This window comes from Rhinopithecus roxellana, chromosome 1 (assembly GCF_007565055.1).
Source record: "Rhinopithecus roxellana isolate Shanxi Qingling chromosome 1, ASM756505v1, whole genome shotgun sequence".
NCBI lineage: Eukaryota > Metazoa > Chordata > Mammalia > Primates > Cercopithecidae > Rhinopithecus > Rhinopithecus roxellana.
This window is the reverse complement of record NC_044549.1, coordinates 182,023,891-182,038,911: the sequence shown is the minus strand read 5'-3', so window position 1 is coordinate 182,038,911 and position 15,021 is coordinate 182,023,891. Positions and strand designations below refer to the sequence as shown.

At 49.5% G+C, this 15,021-nt stretch overlaps 1 protein-coding gene across 2 annotated transcripts in view; it reads right to left on the bottom strand.

Moving 5' to 3' along the window:
* Window positions 1-13,130, bottom strand: part of LOC104675057 (serotransferrin) — a 31,902-nt gene extending 18,772 nt beyond the window's left edge. For both annotated transcript variants that reach the window (XM_030934008.1, XM_030934013.1), the window contains exons 1-9: window positions 12,885-13,130; window positions 10,782-10,954; window positions 6,048-6,156; window positions 5,110-5,286; window positions 4,291-4,423; window positions 3,434-3,489; window positions 2,771-2,949; window positions 1,829-2,006; window positions 451-605 (exon numbers count right to left, since the gene is read on the bottom strand). In XM_030934008.1, the coding sequence (XP_030789868.1) occupies window positions 451-605; window positions 1,829-2,006; window positions 2,771-2,949; window positions 3,434-3,489; window positions 4,291-4,423; window positions 5,110-5,286; window positions 6,048-6,156; window positions 10,782-10,954; window positions 12,885-12,927 (1,203 nt within the window). In that variant the 5' untranslated portion in view covers window positions 12,928-13,130. The remainder of the gene's footprint in view (window positions 1-450; window positions 606-1,828; window positions 2,007-2,770; window positions 2,950-3,433; window positions 3,490-4,290; window positions 4,424-5,109; window positions 5,287-6,047; window positions 6,157-10,781; window positions 10,955-12,884) is intronic.
* Between the last annotated feature and the right edge of the window lie 1,891 nt (window positions 13,131-15,021).

Here is a 15,021-nt window from a genome sequence, read left to right as displayed (position 1 = left end):
GGCTCAAGCAATCCTCCTGCCTCAGCCTCCCAAGTAGCTGGGACTACAGGTGCACGCCACCATGCCTGGCTAGGATACTCTTTTGATCAACAAAGCAAATTTCTACCTGCTTGGATCCTACCAGTTACTTAGGATCTTACCACAGTGATCATGGCACACCACTGGTCTCAGGACACCCACACCACGGTCCAGCCTCCCTAAGCAGGCACCGCTCAGCCTGCCCTTTCACCATACTCTCATACAAGGAGGAAACTGAGCCCTGTGGGTATCCTTCAGATCCACAAACTCAAAGATTCTGAACCTCCAGTGGGACTGTGCTCACATAGTCAGGACAAGGTTCCTGGGAGCCAGATTTTTGCATCATTCCCAGGAACACTCACTAGCTCAGTCTTGGGGGTCAGCAGACAGCAATGACAGGGATGCTGCCCTAGGAAGGCTGGAGTGACATACCATGATCTTGGCGATGCAGTCTTCGGTGGTCTCTGCTGATTCACACTCTATTCTCCCTTCACTGTTAACGCTCCACTCATCACACTTGAGCCTCTCGTGGTGGCTCAGCGCACACCACTTCACAGGCTTGCATTCATCTGTTGGGGCTTCTGGGCCTATGGCATAAAAAAAAGAACCAGAGATCAGAAGCGGCCCTAGCTGTTGCCTGGTGTGTATCAGCACTGCTCACTGTCTTCATGCAAATGCTGGGATTTGCCAGTAATAAACAGTCCCATTCAAGGAATTAATCACCTTAGAAAGCAAAGTCAATGCACAATCTCTTGGGTGACTTCTCATTTAGATTTAGTTTTTTATGTCTTCCGAGAAGCCAACTTTCCTCTCCAACCTCTGGGCACCATATGACCTCTGGCTGTTTTTTTCCTTCTTGTTTTTCAGATAGCACTTAACTACCAGAGGTGTTCTTATTTATATGTTCATTGTTTATTGTTAGGTTTTCTGCAGGCGAACATAAGCTCCAAGAGAGAAAGGGTCCTGCCTGTCTTGTTCACCAGGGCATCCTCAGGGTTAGGGCAATGCTAACACATGGCCAGCATAATAAATGTCTGATGAATAAATGTACATCTGCTCATCTTTCAGACTGAGCTCGAGTCACTTCCTCAAGGAAGCCTTGCCTTAACCCCAAGTCCAGGGTCTGTTTTTCTTTGTTTTGCACTCTCATAGGGCCATGGTATTTTGTTGTCAAAGTTTTCCCCTTTTAAACATATCTCTTATTTTGTAATTCATCATTCAATAGCATGACTATTTATTGAACATTTATCTTCTCCATAGTTTGAAATTTCCAGAACAACAGAATCAAATATATATTCGTCATGCCATCCTATGTCCAGCACCTAGCAGAGCATATGGCTAGATGTTCAATAAATGTCTGCTGAAGAAATTAATGGTCAAGCAAAACCACAGTGACTCAATGAAATTCAGGACTGGGATCAACCTCTCTCAAAACGCCTCTTCATTATGGCATATGTTGACTGGCTGGAGATGTGGAATACATAATAATTTTGTTCTATTTCATTTACTCTGTGATAAGCTAATTGGCTTCACAAAGTAGGCAAGGCAATCCTGATTGATGCAAAGGAAATACTGGAACCAACTCAAGTCATTTTAAAGGTGGATTTCCTTTAAAGCCCATGGTGACATCAAGGCCATCTCATAATGACTAATGCCATTCAGCATCAGTCTAACACTGGGCTCACAGACAGGTCAGAAAAAGGAGCATCAGGAGAGGCATGTAGGTCCCTAAAAAGACTCAATCTCTGGCCCCTGTGCTCACCAGGTTTCCCAAGTGCTTGTGGTCACCTGCTTCTTCCCAGGTACTCACATGTGCCTTCCCGTAGATTCCGGATGGCAGTGATATACTCATAGCCCAGGTACATCTTGGCATCCATCCTTGGGGGGACTTTTAAAAACCCGTGGGCAGAGTCCTTAAACAGCAGGTCCTTCCCATGAGGAGAGCTGAATAGTTGGAATTCTTTTGATTTGTCTTTACCAAAATGTTCCTGTTCATCGAAAAACAGAATAGTGGATGGCAACAGAGAAGAAAGGAGGCTGAGAAATGGGACTGAAGTTAAAACAAATCTCTGCAGGAAACAACATGAAAAAGTTCAAGATGCCAGGAGAGAGGGCAATTGGACCTGCTCCTGCTCACCCAGCACTTCCTCTGCCCGTAGCCCTTGTGGGTCCACGATTTCCCTGAACCTGCTTCTGTGCCTGTCTCCCGGAACAGGTTGAGACATCGGTGAGAACAAGAAATGTGGCAAATCCACAGACTGCCCTGTGTGGGTGCCAGTCAAACTCTCAGTGGACAGATGGGAAGGCTGGGCAAGAGGAAGCTGGCTAAACCCAAATCACAAGCTCTTGGAAAGTAAAGCTGCTGTGCGAGCAGCCCCCTCACAGCCAGGCTGAGGGGAAAGGGGAGAGAGATCATTTCCTTCTGGGAGGGCCATGGAAAACCTCGTTGGGGAGGGGTTTAGCTTTGGGCCTTGAAGGTCTGGTTTAGGTAAAAAGGAATGGAACAGAGCAATTCAGAGCCTCTTCAGATATCACCAGCCAGAAAGGCAAGGGCAGCAGATGGTAGTACCACAACAGACTCCCTGCTGCTCTGTGAGGAGTCCCAGCTTTTAGAGAATTTAATGGCATGTGGCATGGCTCCCAGTGTATCCTGAACATGCAGACTTCCAGAGTGACAAGATGGTCAGGAGGAAAACCCCCAAATCCAAGCAGGGAGCACTAAGCTGGAGGGGAGGATGGCAGGTGGGGATACCTGGGCCTGGTTGAGAAGCTCCCAGATCAAGTCCTCCTTGCCACCCACACTTCGGGCCACGACGGTGTGAGAAGGGACCCGGGCCAAGTGGCAGTCCTTGTATTCATCTACCGGCTTCCGGGTGTTGTCCAGGCAAAGCAGCTCATACTGGTCCCTGTCAGCCTTGTTTGCCAAGTTCTCTGAGGAGGGAAAGCCCAGGTAAGCCTAGTGCAGGAGAGCCATAGCCCATCCTTGAAATTCCATTGATCATAGAAAGTATGAGCTGAGAGGCCTGGAGTGACCACTGAAGGCCAGAGAACATGCAGAAGAATGACTTGCTCAAGACCCCACAGCCAGGTAAAGGCTTCTGATACCCATGCAGCAGTGATTGCTCCTCATTCCACCATGAGCCTGACCTTAGCAGGACCAACCCCCAGTCTTTGGTTATGGCAGCACTACCCCAGAGGCAGAAGCACTGTGTGGAGAGGTTGAATGATGGAAAGAGGCCCAGGAATCCAGATGGGGACCCCGTAGGTACCTAACTCTGTACAGGTGGAAACCCAGGCAATGATAAAGGAGAAATACAGTATGCTCATGTCCAACTACTGAGCATGAAAAAGGGAACACGGAAAAAGAACACCCACTATTTGGAGGGGCCCTGGTGGATTCTTGTCCCATACTTACCAAATATAGTCGTGTGCTTGACAAAGGCCACATCCCCAGCACCATCCTTCAGACACCTGCGTCAAAGAAACACATCAGCAGGGCTCCTGCAGGGCAGGCCCTTCTCCACCTGCACCTGGAGAGTCTGATCACACTGTCCAGCACTCACACAAGGTTAGAGCCTGGGGAAGTCCTCTGTGCAGCCCTGTAGCTGAAGCAATGCCATGGTGTGCAGACCTCCAGGGCAGTGCTGAGATGGGGAAATGAGCTCACACAAGATAAAAAGCCCTAATAACCCAAAGAAGCAAAATGTAACTGAAGATATTTTCATGTGAAAAGAGTTTTTAAACTTCTGGAATAGAAGATAATGGTATAGTGTCTCCTGAGGGTGAAAATGTGCCCTTGGCTGGTTGTAAAACTTTAGGATATAATCAAGATAAAAAGAGAGTGCAAGAAATCAGCTTCCCAAATAGAGACAGTGATGGGGGCAGGAGATAGGCAGTGTACTGAGCAGGTGACACTGCTGGGATTGAGGGAAGAGGGCCAGTCCCTGGACAGTGGGCCCAGACACTAGAGGCATGAATGTCCTTTCAGGCTCTGCCTGATCCACTGAGAGGAGACACTGACCAGGCTCGAGGTCTCTGGGGAGAGAGGAAGGGCCCCCAGGAAAAGGGCCTGCTTGTCAGGGTCAGGTGAAAGGGAACATGGGCTGGCTTGACCTAGGAGTCCCAGGTTGTGCTTCTGACTCACTGGGAGGGGATTAGGCCACCTTGATGCCCCTGTAAGCAGGCAGGGCTCGGCTTTGGACCAGCAAAGAATTCTCACCCTGAGGACATTTGGCACTTTGGCCACCATGGAGCAGCAGACATCTCACTCACTTGAAGGCTCCTGAGTAGCTGAAGTATTGATTAAGGGTGGAGCAGCCACACCCTGGACACAGTTGACACAGCTGGGGGAAGTCTGTCCCATCCGCACAGGGGACACAGCTGCCCGAGAAGAAATTGGCCACTGCTGCTCAGCACAGAGAAAAGGACCACAGAGCATGAGTGAGGCTGGCCACAGCCAAAGGCATCACCCCACCCAGGCCCATCAGGGAACAGAGGGGACTAAAACCAAACCAGCACATGCAGTCCCAGCTTGCCCTTATGCTAACTCATCAAGATCAGGGATTTCTAATAGGAACAGTTGACCTCTGTCTTGCCACCATCCATCTGAGGAAGGCCTATGCTTCCCATTAACCCAGGCCTACCTTGGGTCTTTCTCAGTGCACCCTCTCCCTGCTTTGTCAGAGGCCAGAACAGCTCAGAGAGAGGTCCCCTCTGGGATCCATGCCCCAGATATAGAACTGCCTAGAGAGGTGCAGGGCTCCAGAGAAACCTCCAGGAAAGAAATCCAGAGAAGTGGACAAGAGAGCCACCATCGTCTAGACTGAAACCCTCTGCCGAGCCTTGCACCCTTTCCTCACTCATCAGAACAGCCTCTGCTGGGGTGTTGGGAGCTCAGAGCAGAAAAAAGTCTCAGCTCCAACTCCCAAGCACTGCTGGTGCAGCAGACCCGCCAGTTTAAAGTTGGTTAACCTCCTTCCCCCACCTGAGTTCATCCCACATGTCTGCTGATGGCGATTGCCTAGTGTGGCCTGTGTGGGCAACTGGAGCAGAGGCAGCTGCTCGAGGGCACCCAGCCTCCTGCCAGCTTACCTTTCTCAAGAGGTTTACGTGGCTCAGGTAAGTCACAGTAAAGTAAGCCTATGGGGATGTTCCATCCAGCGGACCTGCCCAGGCCCGTGTGGCAGGACTTCCTGCCTCGAAGTTGGTTCATCTGGAAGTCACTATCCCTCTTCACCACAGCAACAGCATAATAGAAAGTCTGTGGATCTGCAAAGGCACAGTGTGAATGGAAGGCCTTCAGCCTGGTACAGGGAAACATGGCTCATCACCACAGGACTCTTGAGGAGGGAGGGGAGTGGAGAGGCCTTGCTTTTACTGGACTGGGCAATAAGGAGGAGGGAATCAGGAAAACCTTCCTAGGCTTGCAGGGGAGAGAGAAGACCATAGAAGGTATATTTGTAATGTTACCCCTCCAGGCAAACAGGGGCAAGAAGGCCACATGCACATGTGTCCTGAATGCTTTGCCTCCCCTGGCCCTGCGGCATGTCTGCCTACACCTACCAACCCCAGCCAACAGGAAACTGGAGCTGTGGCAACAGAGGCCCATCAAAGTATTTCCTGCCCACTGGCACAGGCCCAGGGACAGTCAGGTTGATCTCAGAAGACTTGCAGTGCTGCTGGCATCTGAGTGTGTGCTCCAAAGTGACCTCTTCCATGTGAGTGGTACCTATGGCTCCAGAGGCCTCCAGGGACCCCAGACATATCACTAGTCCGCAGTAGGTCAAGCTGCACACAGCCTGCTGTGTTTCTCTGGTAAGCATATCCCTCTGGCACAGGGGTCAGTTTCAGGAGCACCAGCCCTCAGCCAGCCCCAAGCCCCCGGAGGCCTTGATGTGTGGCTGTGGCGGCTGATGGGGCCCCTCATTCCCTACTCACTCTCCAAAGATGAAAACCTGCCTGTAAAACACAAGACTCAGCATAGAGAATAAGGGTGACAACTCCTTCCTGGGGTCCCAGGGAGAACTTACCCTCTTTTGACCCGTAGAACTCTGCCACCACAGGCTTCAGGTTATTGGGAGCCAGGTAAGCGTCATACACCAAACCCGCATCCAGCGTCACAGCGTCCGCTTCGTTTAACTGAAAGAGAACAGGCCAGTCCTGGATGAAGCCCTGACTTCCAAGGAAGGCCCACCTCAACCCGCACAAGTAGAGAGTGGCTACCAGGACTCCACGGACCCAGGGTCAGAACTTGATTAGACCATGCACAGCCCTGCTGGCTTCAGTTGACTCTGTCTCCCTTGCAAGGGCACTTAGCCACCAAATTCCTATTCCTTATGCATAGAGGGAGGGATGGATTGTGTTTCTCTTTTCCCTGGTGAGGTGCTCAGCTCCTGGTAAAAAATCCTACGTGACTTTACCATAGGCAATTACAAAGGCTTAACCTGGCAGGCTCCATGGGAGAAAGCCGCCCTTGACACCTCAGACTCAGAGCACAGCCAGTGCAATGCAGTCTCTGGAGGGGACTCCGCTGTCAAGGATGCAGCTCGCTTGGGGTGGCCACGCTCTTTTTACACCTGTTTTCATTCCTAACCCATGACCTTTGCTCAGAGACCTCTTTATTTTGAGACTTCCTTTGAGGTCTTCCTCAGGTGCTTCTGTGGAGATTTTTTTTTCTAGGGGAAGATGGAAACCTTGAAAACATTCATATTCACTCTGACTCGGTACTCAATGCTCTTCCTTCCTGTCCTGGGTCCATAAAACTGCAGGACCCTTTTGCTGAGGAACTGGGCACTTTCTCTGGATTTAGCTTCTTGGTGATACCACATACTGAATGATCAAAAGCTTGATTATTGCTTCCATTTTTGCTCATCTCTGGTATAATTGTCTACTCCAACACAGGGGCAGCTCATCTCTCTATCTCAGCTCCATTTTACAAGTGAGAAATCTGAGGCACAGAAAGGTTAAGTCACTTCCCCTGGCCACGTAGCCAGTAAGTCATGGAGCTGGGATTTGAGTCCAGATAGTCCAGGTTTGTTTCTTATCATTACACCGTTACTTCAGGTTATGTTTCTTTTTGACTTTGTGTTTCTATAAGCCCTCATCTTTAAATCAACAGCTCCCTTGAAATACTATAGCTGCCTTCTTACTGGATCTATAATTTATTTTCTTTTTATGTAAGTCCTTAAAGTGAGCCAAACTCTCTTTTATTTAGACACTTAAACACATAGTTTTACTCCTTTTGTGCTTTAAATGTCTTTAATCAAAATGATTTTTCCAGAAGTCCTTGCCGGTTCTCTACGAAGATTTCTTATTGATCAAATTACAAAGCAGGCCAGGTACAGTGACTCATACCTGTAATTCCAGCACTTTGGGAAGCCAAGGCAAGTGGATCACCTGAGGTTAGGAGTTCGAGACCAACCTAGCCAACATGGTGAAACCTTGTCTCTACCAAAACAAACAAAAATTAGCTGGGCTCAGTGGTGCATGCCTGTAATCCCAGCCACCTGGGAGGCTGAGGCAGGAGAATTGCTTGAACCTAGGATGCAGAGGTTGCAGTGAGCTGAGATTGCACCATTATACTCTAGCCTGGGTGACAGAGCAAGACTCTCAAAAAACAAAACAAAATGAAACAAAACAAATTACAAAGCAAAAACTATAGTTCCATGAGCTTTGTTGTGTTACAATCAAGTAATGAGACAATAATATTTCTAAATGAAATAAAATATGTTGTAAGCCAAACTATATCAGACGTCTCGCTCTTGTTCCCCAGGCTTGAGTGCAATGGCTCCATCTTGACTCATTGCAACCTCTGTCTCCCAGGTTCAAATGATTCTCCTGCCTTTGCCTCCCAAGGAGCTGGGATTAAGGTGCCACCACGCCCAGCTAATTTTTGTATTTTTTTAGTAGAGACGGGGTTTCACCACGTTGGCCAGGCTGGTCTCGAACTCCTGACCTCAGGTGATCCTCCCGCCTCTACCTCCCAAAGTGCTGGGATTACAGGCATGAGCCACTGCACCCAGCCAATTTTGACCATTTTGAAGTGTACATTTTAGTGGCATTAAGTACATGCATTCACATTGTTTTATAACCCTCACCTCCATCTCCAGAAACTGAAACTCTTTACCCATTAAAAAATTACCTCCTATTTCTCCCCCACCCCAACCCCTGGTAGTCATTATTCTACTTTCTGTTTCAATAAATTTGACTATTCTAGATACTTCATAAAAGTGGAATCTTACAATATTTGTCCTTTTGTATCTAGCTTGCTTCACTTTTGTTTTCAAGGTTCATCTCAGTGCAGCATGTATCAGAGTTTCATTTATTTTTAAGGCTAAAAATATTTCATTTGTGTATACCACATTTTATCTATTCACTCATCAATGGACATTTGGGTTGTAAAACATATACCACAATACAAAACAAAATTAAGAGACACAATGGGCCTTTCTGTTCCACAACAACTAGACCTTATGTATGAAACACACTTCGTGGTTTTGTTTAATCTGCAAACACCTTCCCTTCCCCAGTCCTCACATTGTTGAATAAAAATGAAGCAAACAAACGAGAGCTTTGCCCAGTGCAGTGGGGCTGGGAGAGTGGTCAGGAACCTGGCCTTTCTTTTCCAAGACACCAAGAAATCACTGGTGCCTCAGGGGCTCAGGGAGCTGAAGAGCTAAGGCCTAAAACACAGGGTCCAGCACTTGAGCTGCAGGGTTCCCAGGGGAACCTGTGCCAGCTGGGAGGGACAGGATTATAATCAAGCAAGCTCTCACAAGTCAAGATAACCAAACCCAGAAGAAGGAAAGCCACAGAGAGAAGGCTGGAGGGAAGCCAAGGGGAAGCCATCAGAAAGACAGTGGTAGAGGGGGAAAACCCCAGCGCAGATTCCTGGAGGGAAGCCGGGCGCTTCATCTGGATGTGTCTACCTCTTCCACCTTTTCCCTTCGGCTAACCTCCTGCTTGCTTTGTGCTGAGAACTGTAGAATTTCCCACACTTGACAAGTCTGTCCAAACCCCTGCACTAAGAGACCTGACCAGACTCTGGCGTGGCTCCTAGCAGAACAAATCTCTATCCCTGGGATGGCCCTGGTTCCCCTTAAAGTGCTTGCCTGAGAAAACTCAGTGCTGCCAGGAAAATGTATCTGTTTCTTCTAGCCGACACAACTGATGATAGGCCCCTGACCTCCCTTTCCAAGAGCATTTACTAAAAAGGGCTGAAAACTGTGAATATGTATCTCTTGAAACTCACAAGCATCTGTCTCAAGGACTGAGAACCATTCCTTTGCAACACAATCATCAGGATGGATAGAGTGTCTGTCTCCCAGTCTCTGTGGGAGAATAGAGTCCTAATCAAGAGAACTGCCAGCTATCAGACACAGCTGGCCTCCTCACATTTACACTGACCAGCCCTTTCTACCTTTTTACTTCTCTGACTCTGCAGAGCCCTGCGTCCTCCCCTCCCTCATTCTCCCTTTAAAATGCCCACATCACCGCTGCACAAATCAGAACGGAGCCCAGCTCTTTCCCCCACTGTCAGTAGTCACTGAATGAAACCTATTGTCACTGCCTAAACTAATATCTGGCTGTGCTTATCTTTGACAGGTCCCATCACCCTGGCTTCCCTCTAGCAACTTGAATAAGCCCGCTCTGCTCTGCCTCAGGCCCTTTGCATCTGCTCTTGTTCGCTGCCTGGTATATTTTACACTGGAGCCAACCCGGGCTAAGTCCTTGGGTCTCAGCTTCATTACATCTCTCTCAGAGAGATGGTCTCTGACCACCCAGGACAAAGCAGGTTTTTCTGTGAGTCCCTGTCAGAATACTCTTCCCTTTCTCTCTATTGTACATCCCCACATTTTGGAGTTAGTTGTTTACTTATTCGTGTGTTTTTCTGCTCTCCTGACTAGGCCACGAGCTCCCTGAGGGTAAGGACCAGTGTGTTTAATTCACCACTGCAGCCCCATTGCCCAGCATGGGAGCTGACAAGTACAGATAGGCAGGGGCAACATTGAAAGGATTGAGAGCATTTTTGTAGACCTAAGAACAAAGGGATCAGCTGTCACCTGCAATCAGGACACTGTACTCTTCCCCCTGCATGTATCACTCGTCTTCCCAGTTGTGTATCAAAAGCTGCCAAAGAAGGTCATATAATAATTTTGATAGTGGACATTCTTATTTATTTTTTTTGAGATGGAGCCTCACTCTGTCACCTAGGCTGGAGTGCAGTGCCAGGATCTTGGCTCATTGCAACCTCTGCCTCCCCGGTTCAAGCGATTCTCCTGCCTCAGCCTCCCAAGTAGCTAGCTGGGATTACAGGCATGCATCACCATGCCCAGCTAATTTTTGTATTTTTTAGCAGAGATGGGGTGTCACCATGTTGGCCAGGCTAGTCTCGAACTCCTGACCTCAGGTGATCCACCTGCTTCAGCCTCCCAAAGTGCTAGGATTTCAGGCATGAGCTATTGTGCCCAGCCTCATAGCAGGCATTCTTATATTTTTGCTGAGTTCAGAGAACCTAGTGTCTCAAAACAGTCACCCTTGCATCTACTGTGTCTGGAAAGCAAAAGTCAATGTGCTTTTTGACTTTTGCTTTCCAGACACATTAAAGAAAACCTCCCAATTTCCATTTTTGAAGTGATTTTAATAACAGTCAGGGTTGACTGCCCCACATGTCAGCCTCCTACCTGTTAGTAAAGAATTGCTCCAAAGTGACCGGAGATAAAGTATGGCTTTCTTCCACTCTCTTTTAGGCAGCAGCGACTTACCGCAATGGCCCTGATGCAATCAAGGTGGGAGGCTTTCTTCACACATGCAACACTGGGACCATCGGATGGAAGTACGCTTTTCATATGGTCGCGGAAACTCTGGCACTTGGTGGCCTCATGCTCTGACACTGCACACCATCTCACACTTTTCTCGGGGACAGCCAGACACAGCCCTGGGGGAGAGAGACCAGAGATGGAAGAGACCCACTCCCTGTGCTGAGGGAGAGATAGCATCGCCCCTAGAAAGGCCTTGACAGCTACATCCCCTCAGTCCCATCCTCCTCTCACTCCTGTCCATGAACGCTACAGGGCACTAGTTCTACTGCATTCTGAGACTCGGCCAATAGAAGGTTGCCCTAATGGCCTCCCAGTTTCCTCCTGACCACCCTCTGCTGGCCAGAGGGATGCAGGCATGACCATCAGCTCCCAGCTGGAGATGACAGTCTGCTCTGTCTCTGCCTTGTCTCCTCCTGTCACTGTCCTGGCCCCTGCCCTGCCATGGAACATAAGCCTCAGTGTGCACAGGGTATTTTCAGCTACCCCAACACATTGGCTCGATACCTCAAACTTTGGAAAACCAGCAGGGGAGGAATTGTCATCTTTTTGAGAAGAGGGAATGAGACTCAAAGAATGATGCCTTTTTTTTTTTTTAACCCAAGGTCACCCTGCTTATTGTTGGCCAAGCCAGGCCTAGAATCTGGGTCTCCAGACTCTGGGTCTGCTACTCAGGGCACAAAAGAAGAAAGCATTCTGAGTTACACCCCTTCTTGGCCAGTAGTTGCAGGTAAATTAATGAAAAAAGAACTAATTTGTCTGTGACTCTTGTCTGTTGCTCTCTGTTTAGGAATAACTAAAAACTCCACGAATTCAACAGTCTCCCCTCTGTCTCCACTGAACTATCCCTCCATTTTCACCACACTTTTTGGCTGCCATTCAGAAAAACAGCTGAAGCCAGCCATGGGTAACTATTAAAATCCATGTGGTTGCAGAGATAGCATCCTTATCACACGAGCTTTTGCCCTGTGCCCAAGGCCCCCTGTCATCTCCACTGAAACAACAAATGCTGTTATGTTGTGGGCCATAACAGCAAGGCTGACTCACTGGCTCTGAAGAAGATCCACAAAGCCCGTGGCCAGGAGGCCCACAGCTCCCCAGGATGCATGAGGAGGGGCCACCCCATGCCACCCCAGCGACCCCCATCATCCCCCTTGGCCCATGGGAAATCCTAGGAGGCAACATAAGTCTGTGGCAGCCCCTCCGCAAAGCCACGCCTCCAGGGTTCCTATAGGCGAGAATGTGTCCTCAGTGGAGCATTACCTTGCACAGCCTGTGAATTGCTCTGTGCGGGGATAAAGGCAAGTAACGTGGGGTCCTCTCTCAAGGAATTGCTAGCTTATGGGGAGAGACAACTAAACATGGAAGCCCCAACAGTGTGACAAATGCCCCATGAATGGCAGGCAGAAGTTAGAGTATGAAGGGGGCCCCACCTCAGGAGGTTGGGGAGTGAGGTGTCAGTCACTGCCCCATAGCAGGATGTGTGCAACATCTGCCACTGGTACCCGGCATCCACCACCTAGCTGACCCTCACCTGACCCTCCCAGGCAAGTGCTGTGATGACCCCTTCCCTGGTGAGGAGCCAGTCAGGATTTGGATCCAAGAAGTCTGGCTTCAAATCCCATGCTCTGACTGCTCGATGGGCGCTCTGACAGCTCCCAGGGCACCCAGGGGACATCAGACTCTGAAAGGGGGAATGGTCAGACCTGGGAGGCCTTGAATGCCGTGCTAAGGAGTTTGGACTTGACAAGAGGCAGCAGCAAAGGGTTTTGGTAACCTGGTTAGACGTGCTCTGATTTATTGTATTTCGCTGCTGCAAGATTTACTGGACAAAGAGGAGGACGGGAAGGAGACAGTGAGTGCAGTGAAAGGTGTCTAGAGGCCCAAGCAGAGGCCAGGGGTGGGGCGTAGAGAGGCAAGGGAAAGGCACCCAGGCACCCAGGCTTCCAGCCTGAGCGAGGAGTGCATGCAGGCTGCGCGGTGGCCGCCCGGGTTGCAGAGAACGCGCCAGCCAGCAACTCTGCACTGCTTCCCCGCGCCCGCACTCACCCAGGACGGCGCAAGCCAGCAGGGCTCCCACGGCGAGCCTCATCCTCCGGGTGCGGCGCTGAGCAGCGAGCACAGTCCGATTCACTTCTGTGCAGCCTCCCGCGCCCCACGTCCTTTTATTCCCGGCCCGGGCCAGCTGGGCGCAATCTTTGACCTCCCGTGTTTGTGCAGCCCGGTTGCCCAATCGCCCCTCTCCCAACCCCCCTTCCTTACTCGCCCCACTGATCACCTCATTTCCTGAGCTCTGGAGACGACCCGCGAGTGGAAGGAGTCCAGCACAGAAATGCTGATGAGAAGGGACATGAAGCACAATCCAGCCATTGTCATCGCGGCTCGCTCGGTGCCAGGAGCGGCTAAGGCGGGCTGGGAACCGGGTGGCTCTGCTCCTGACTCCAGGGCGGCCGAGCTGGTCCGTGCCACCAGTCCTATCTGCGCAGTCCACAGAGGGAGACTCCGAGGCTGGAGAGGGAAAAGAACTTCGCCCAGACCCCACACTAGAACTGGAGAATGACAGGCAAAGCCCCTTTTGGGAGAGGATGCAGGAGAAACAAGCTGGCCTCAAGGTCAAAGACAGACTCAGCACCTTTTGCTCCCGACCAGGTGTCCCTCGAAATCCTGCTGCTGGGCTCTCAAAGGTCCCCCACAGAGGAGCTGCTCCCTCTTCCTGCCCGTCTGAGCTCAGGCTCCTGGGCTGGAAAACTTCCTGCCCTCAAGCTTCCTGTGGGACACCTTAGACTAGGGACAGAGTCATAGGGGAAGATGAACTCCCTCCCACAAGAAGGTTCCAGGAACGTGGTCAAGACACTGTAAGGCTCAGAACCAAGTACCATCTTAGCACAAAGCAAGCGGCCCAGTGGAGGGTGTGGCCTGTTCTTACAGCCTGAGACCACCATGTTCCCCTCTAGTCCATGAGTCTCCTAACCGCTTTAATTGCACATACTTATCATGAAAAATGCTGAATTTGTGCCTTCTAGATGCTTATATTTTAACTAAAAAATGTGTACACTTTAATCATGCACAAGGAATAGAACTTTGTAAAAGGATGAGCTAAAGATGAAACTCATTTTCAAATGTCGTTTTGCTTATGCGGCCTTATATAGGATTATTATCTCAAGGCATAATATACCTGGGGGAAGGTCAAGATTCCTTCCACGAAGTGTAAATCCAGACTTCAGAGATTTTGCCAAAAGTTACTTCTTATCCAACCTGACCAGATGGTCCTTCATTCTGTCTCATGTTTTAGTTAACCAAGCCCATACCAAACTTAGTGGATATGTCAGGTCAGGCATTTGCTTTTTGTTCACTTGTTTTTGTATTGTCAGAATTATCTCCTAATTCTAGTTTCCTCGTAGAAATCTGTTTAAGGCATGTGTGCATCTCGTGAAGACTGGAGTTAAAGCCAGATTATCTAATCTGTGCATCCGTTTAACTGGGCACATACAAACCACAAAATATGGAAATAAAAATATCAAAACAAAGGGCAGGGTCGGCACTCCCCTCTTAACCTATGGAATTGTGAGGTGATCCCCATCTTCCCTTAGGACACCTCAAAGGCTCCATCTGTCATGACTGCAGACTCAGGTGGGAGACAGGGCCAATTCACACATTCAATATGGATGAATGATAATGTGTTAATCTTTTGCAATAACAATAAATATAACTGGAAGTTAGGTTATGTTCTCCCACGCTCCAAAAGATGATCTCATATGCAAAGGGGTTACACACCTCCCACTTTAAAGTCCACTGCAGAGGCTTTCTGTTTACATTGAGGACAGAAGGCAAGTCTGGCTTTCCCAACACATCAGCCTCACCAGTGAGGGAGAGTGACCACTGCTGCCCTGCCTTACTCCCCCCTGGCCCGTCCATGGGTCCCTTGCACTTGAGTCATGGGGAAAGAAGACTCTTGGCATGAGGGCCATATTCCTACTGTCCCTGCAGCAGGCTCTAGGTAGTGGTCTGGATTCATTTGGAGACCTTGAGGTAGGGATGTGAGATGAGCAGGAAAAGTCAGGGGCAAGGCTAACTGGGAGGCACCCGACAGAGCAGCATGCACACGTATAGCTGATGCGGGGACAGGCCCTATAGTAAGCTTGCAGGGTCTGCCAGAGAGCAGGAAGTGCAGTTACCAAAGATTGAG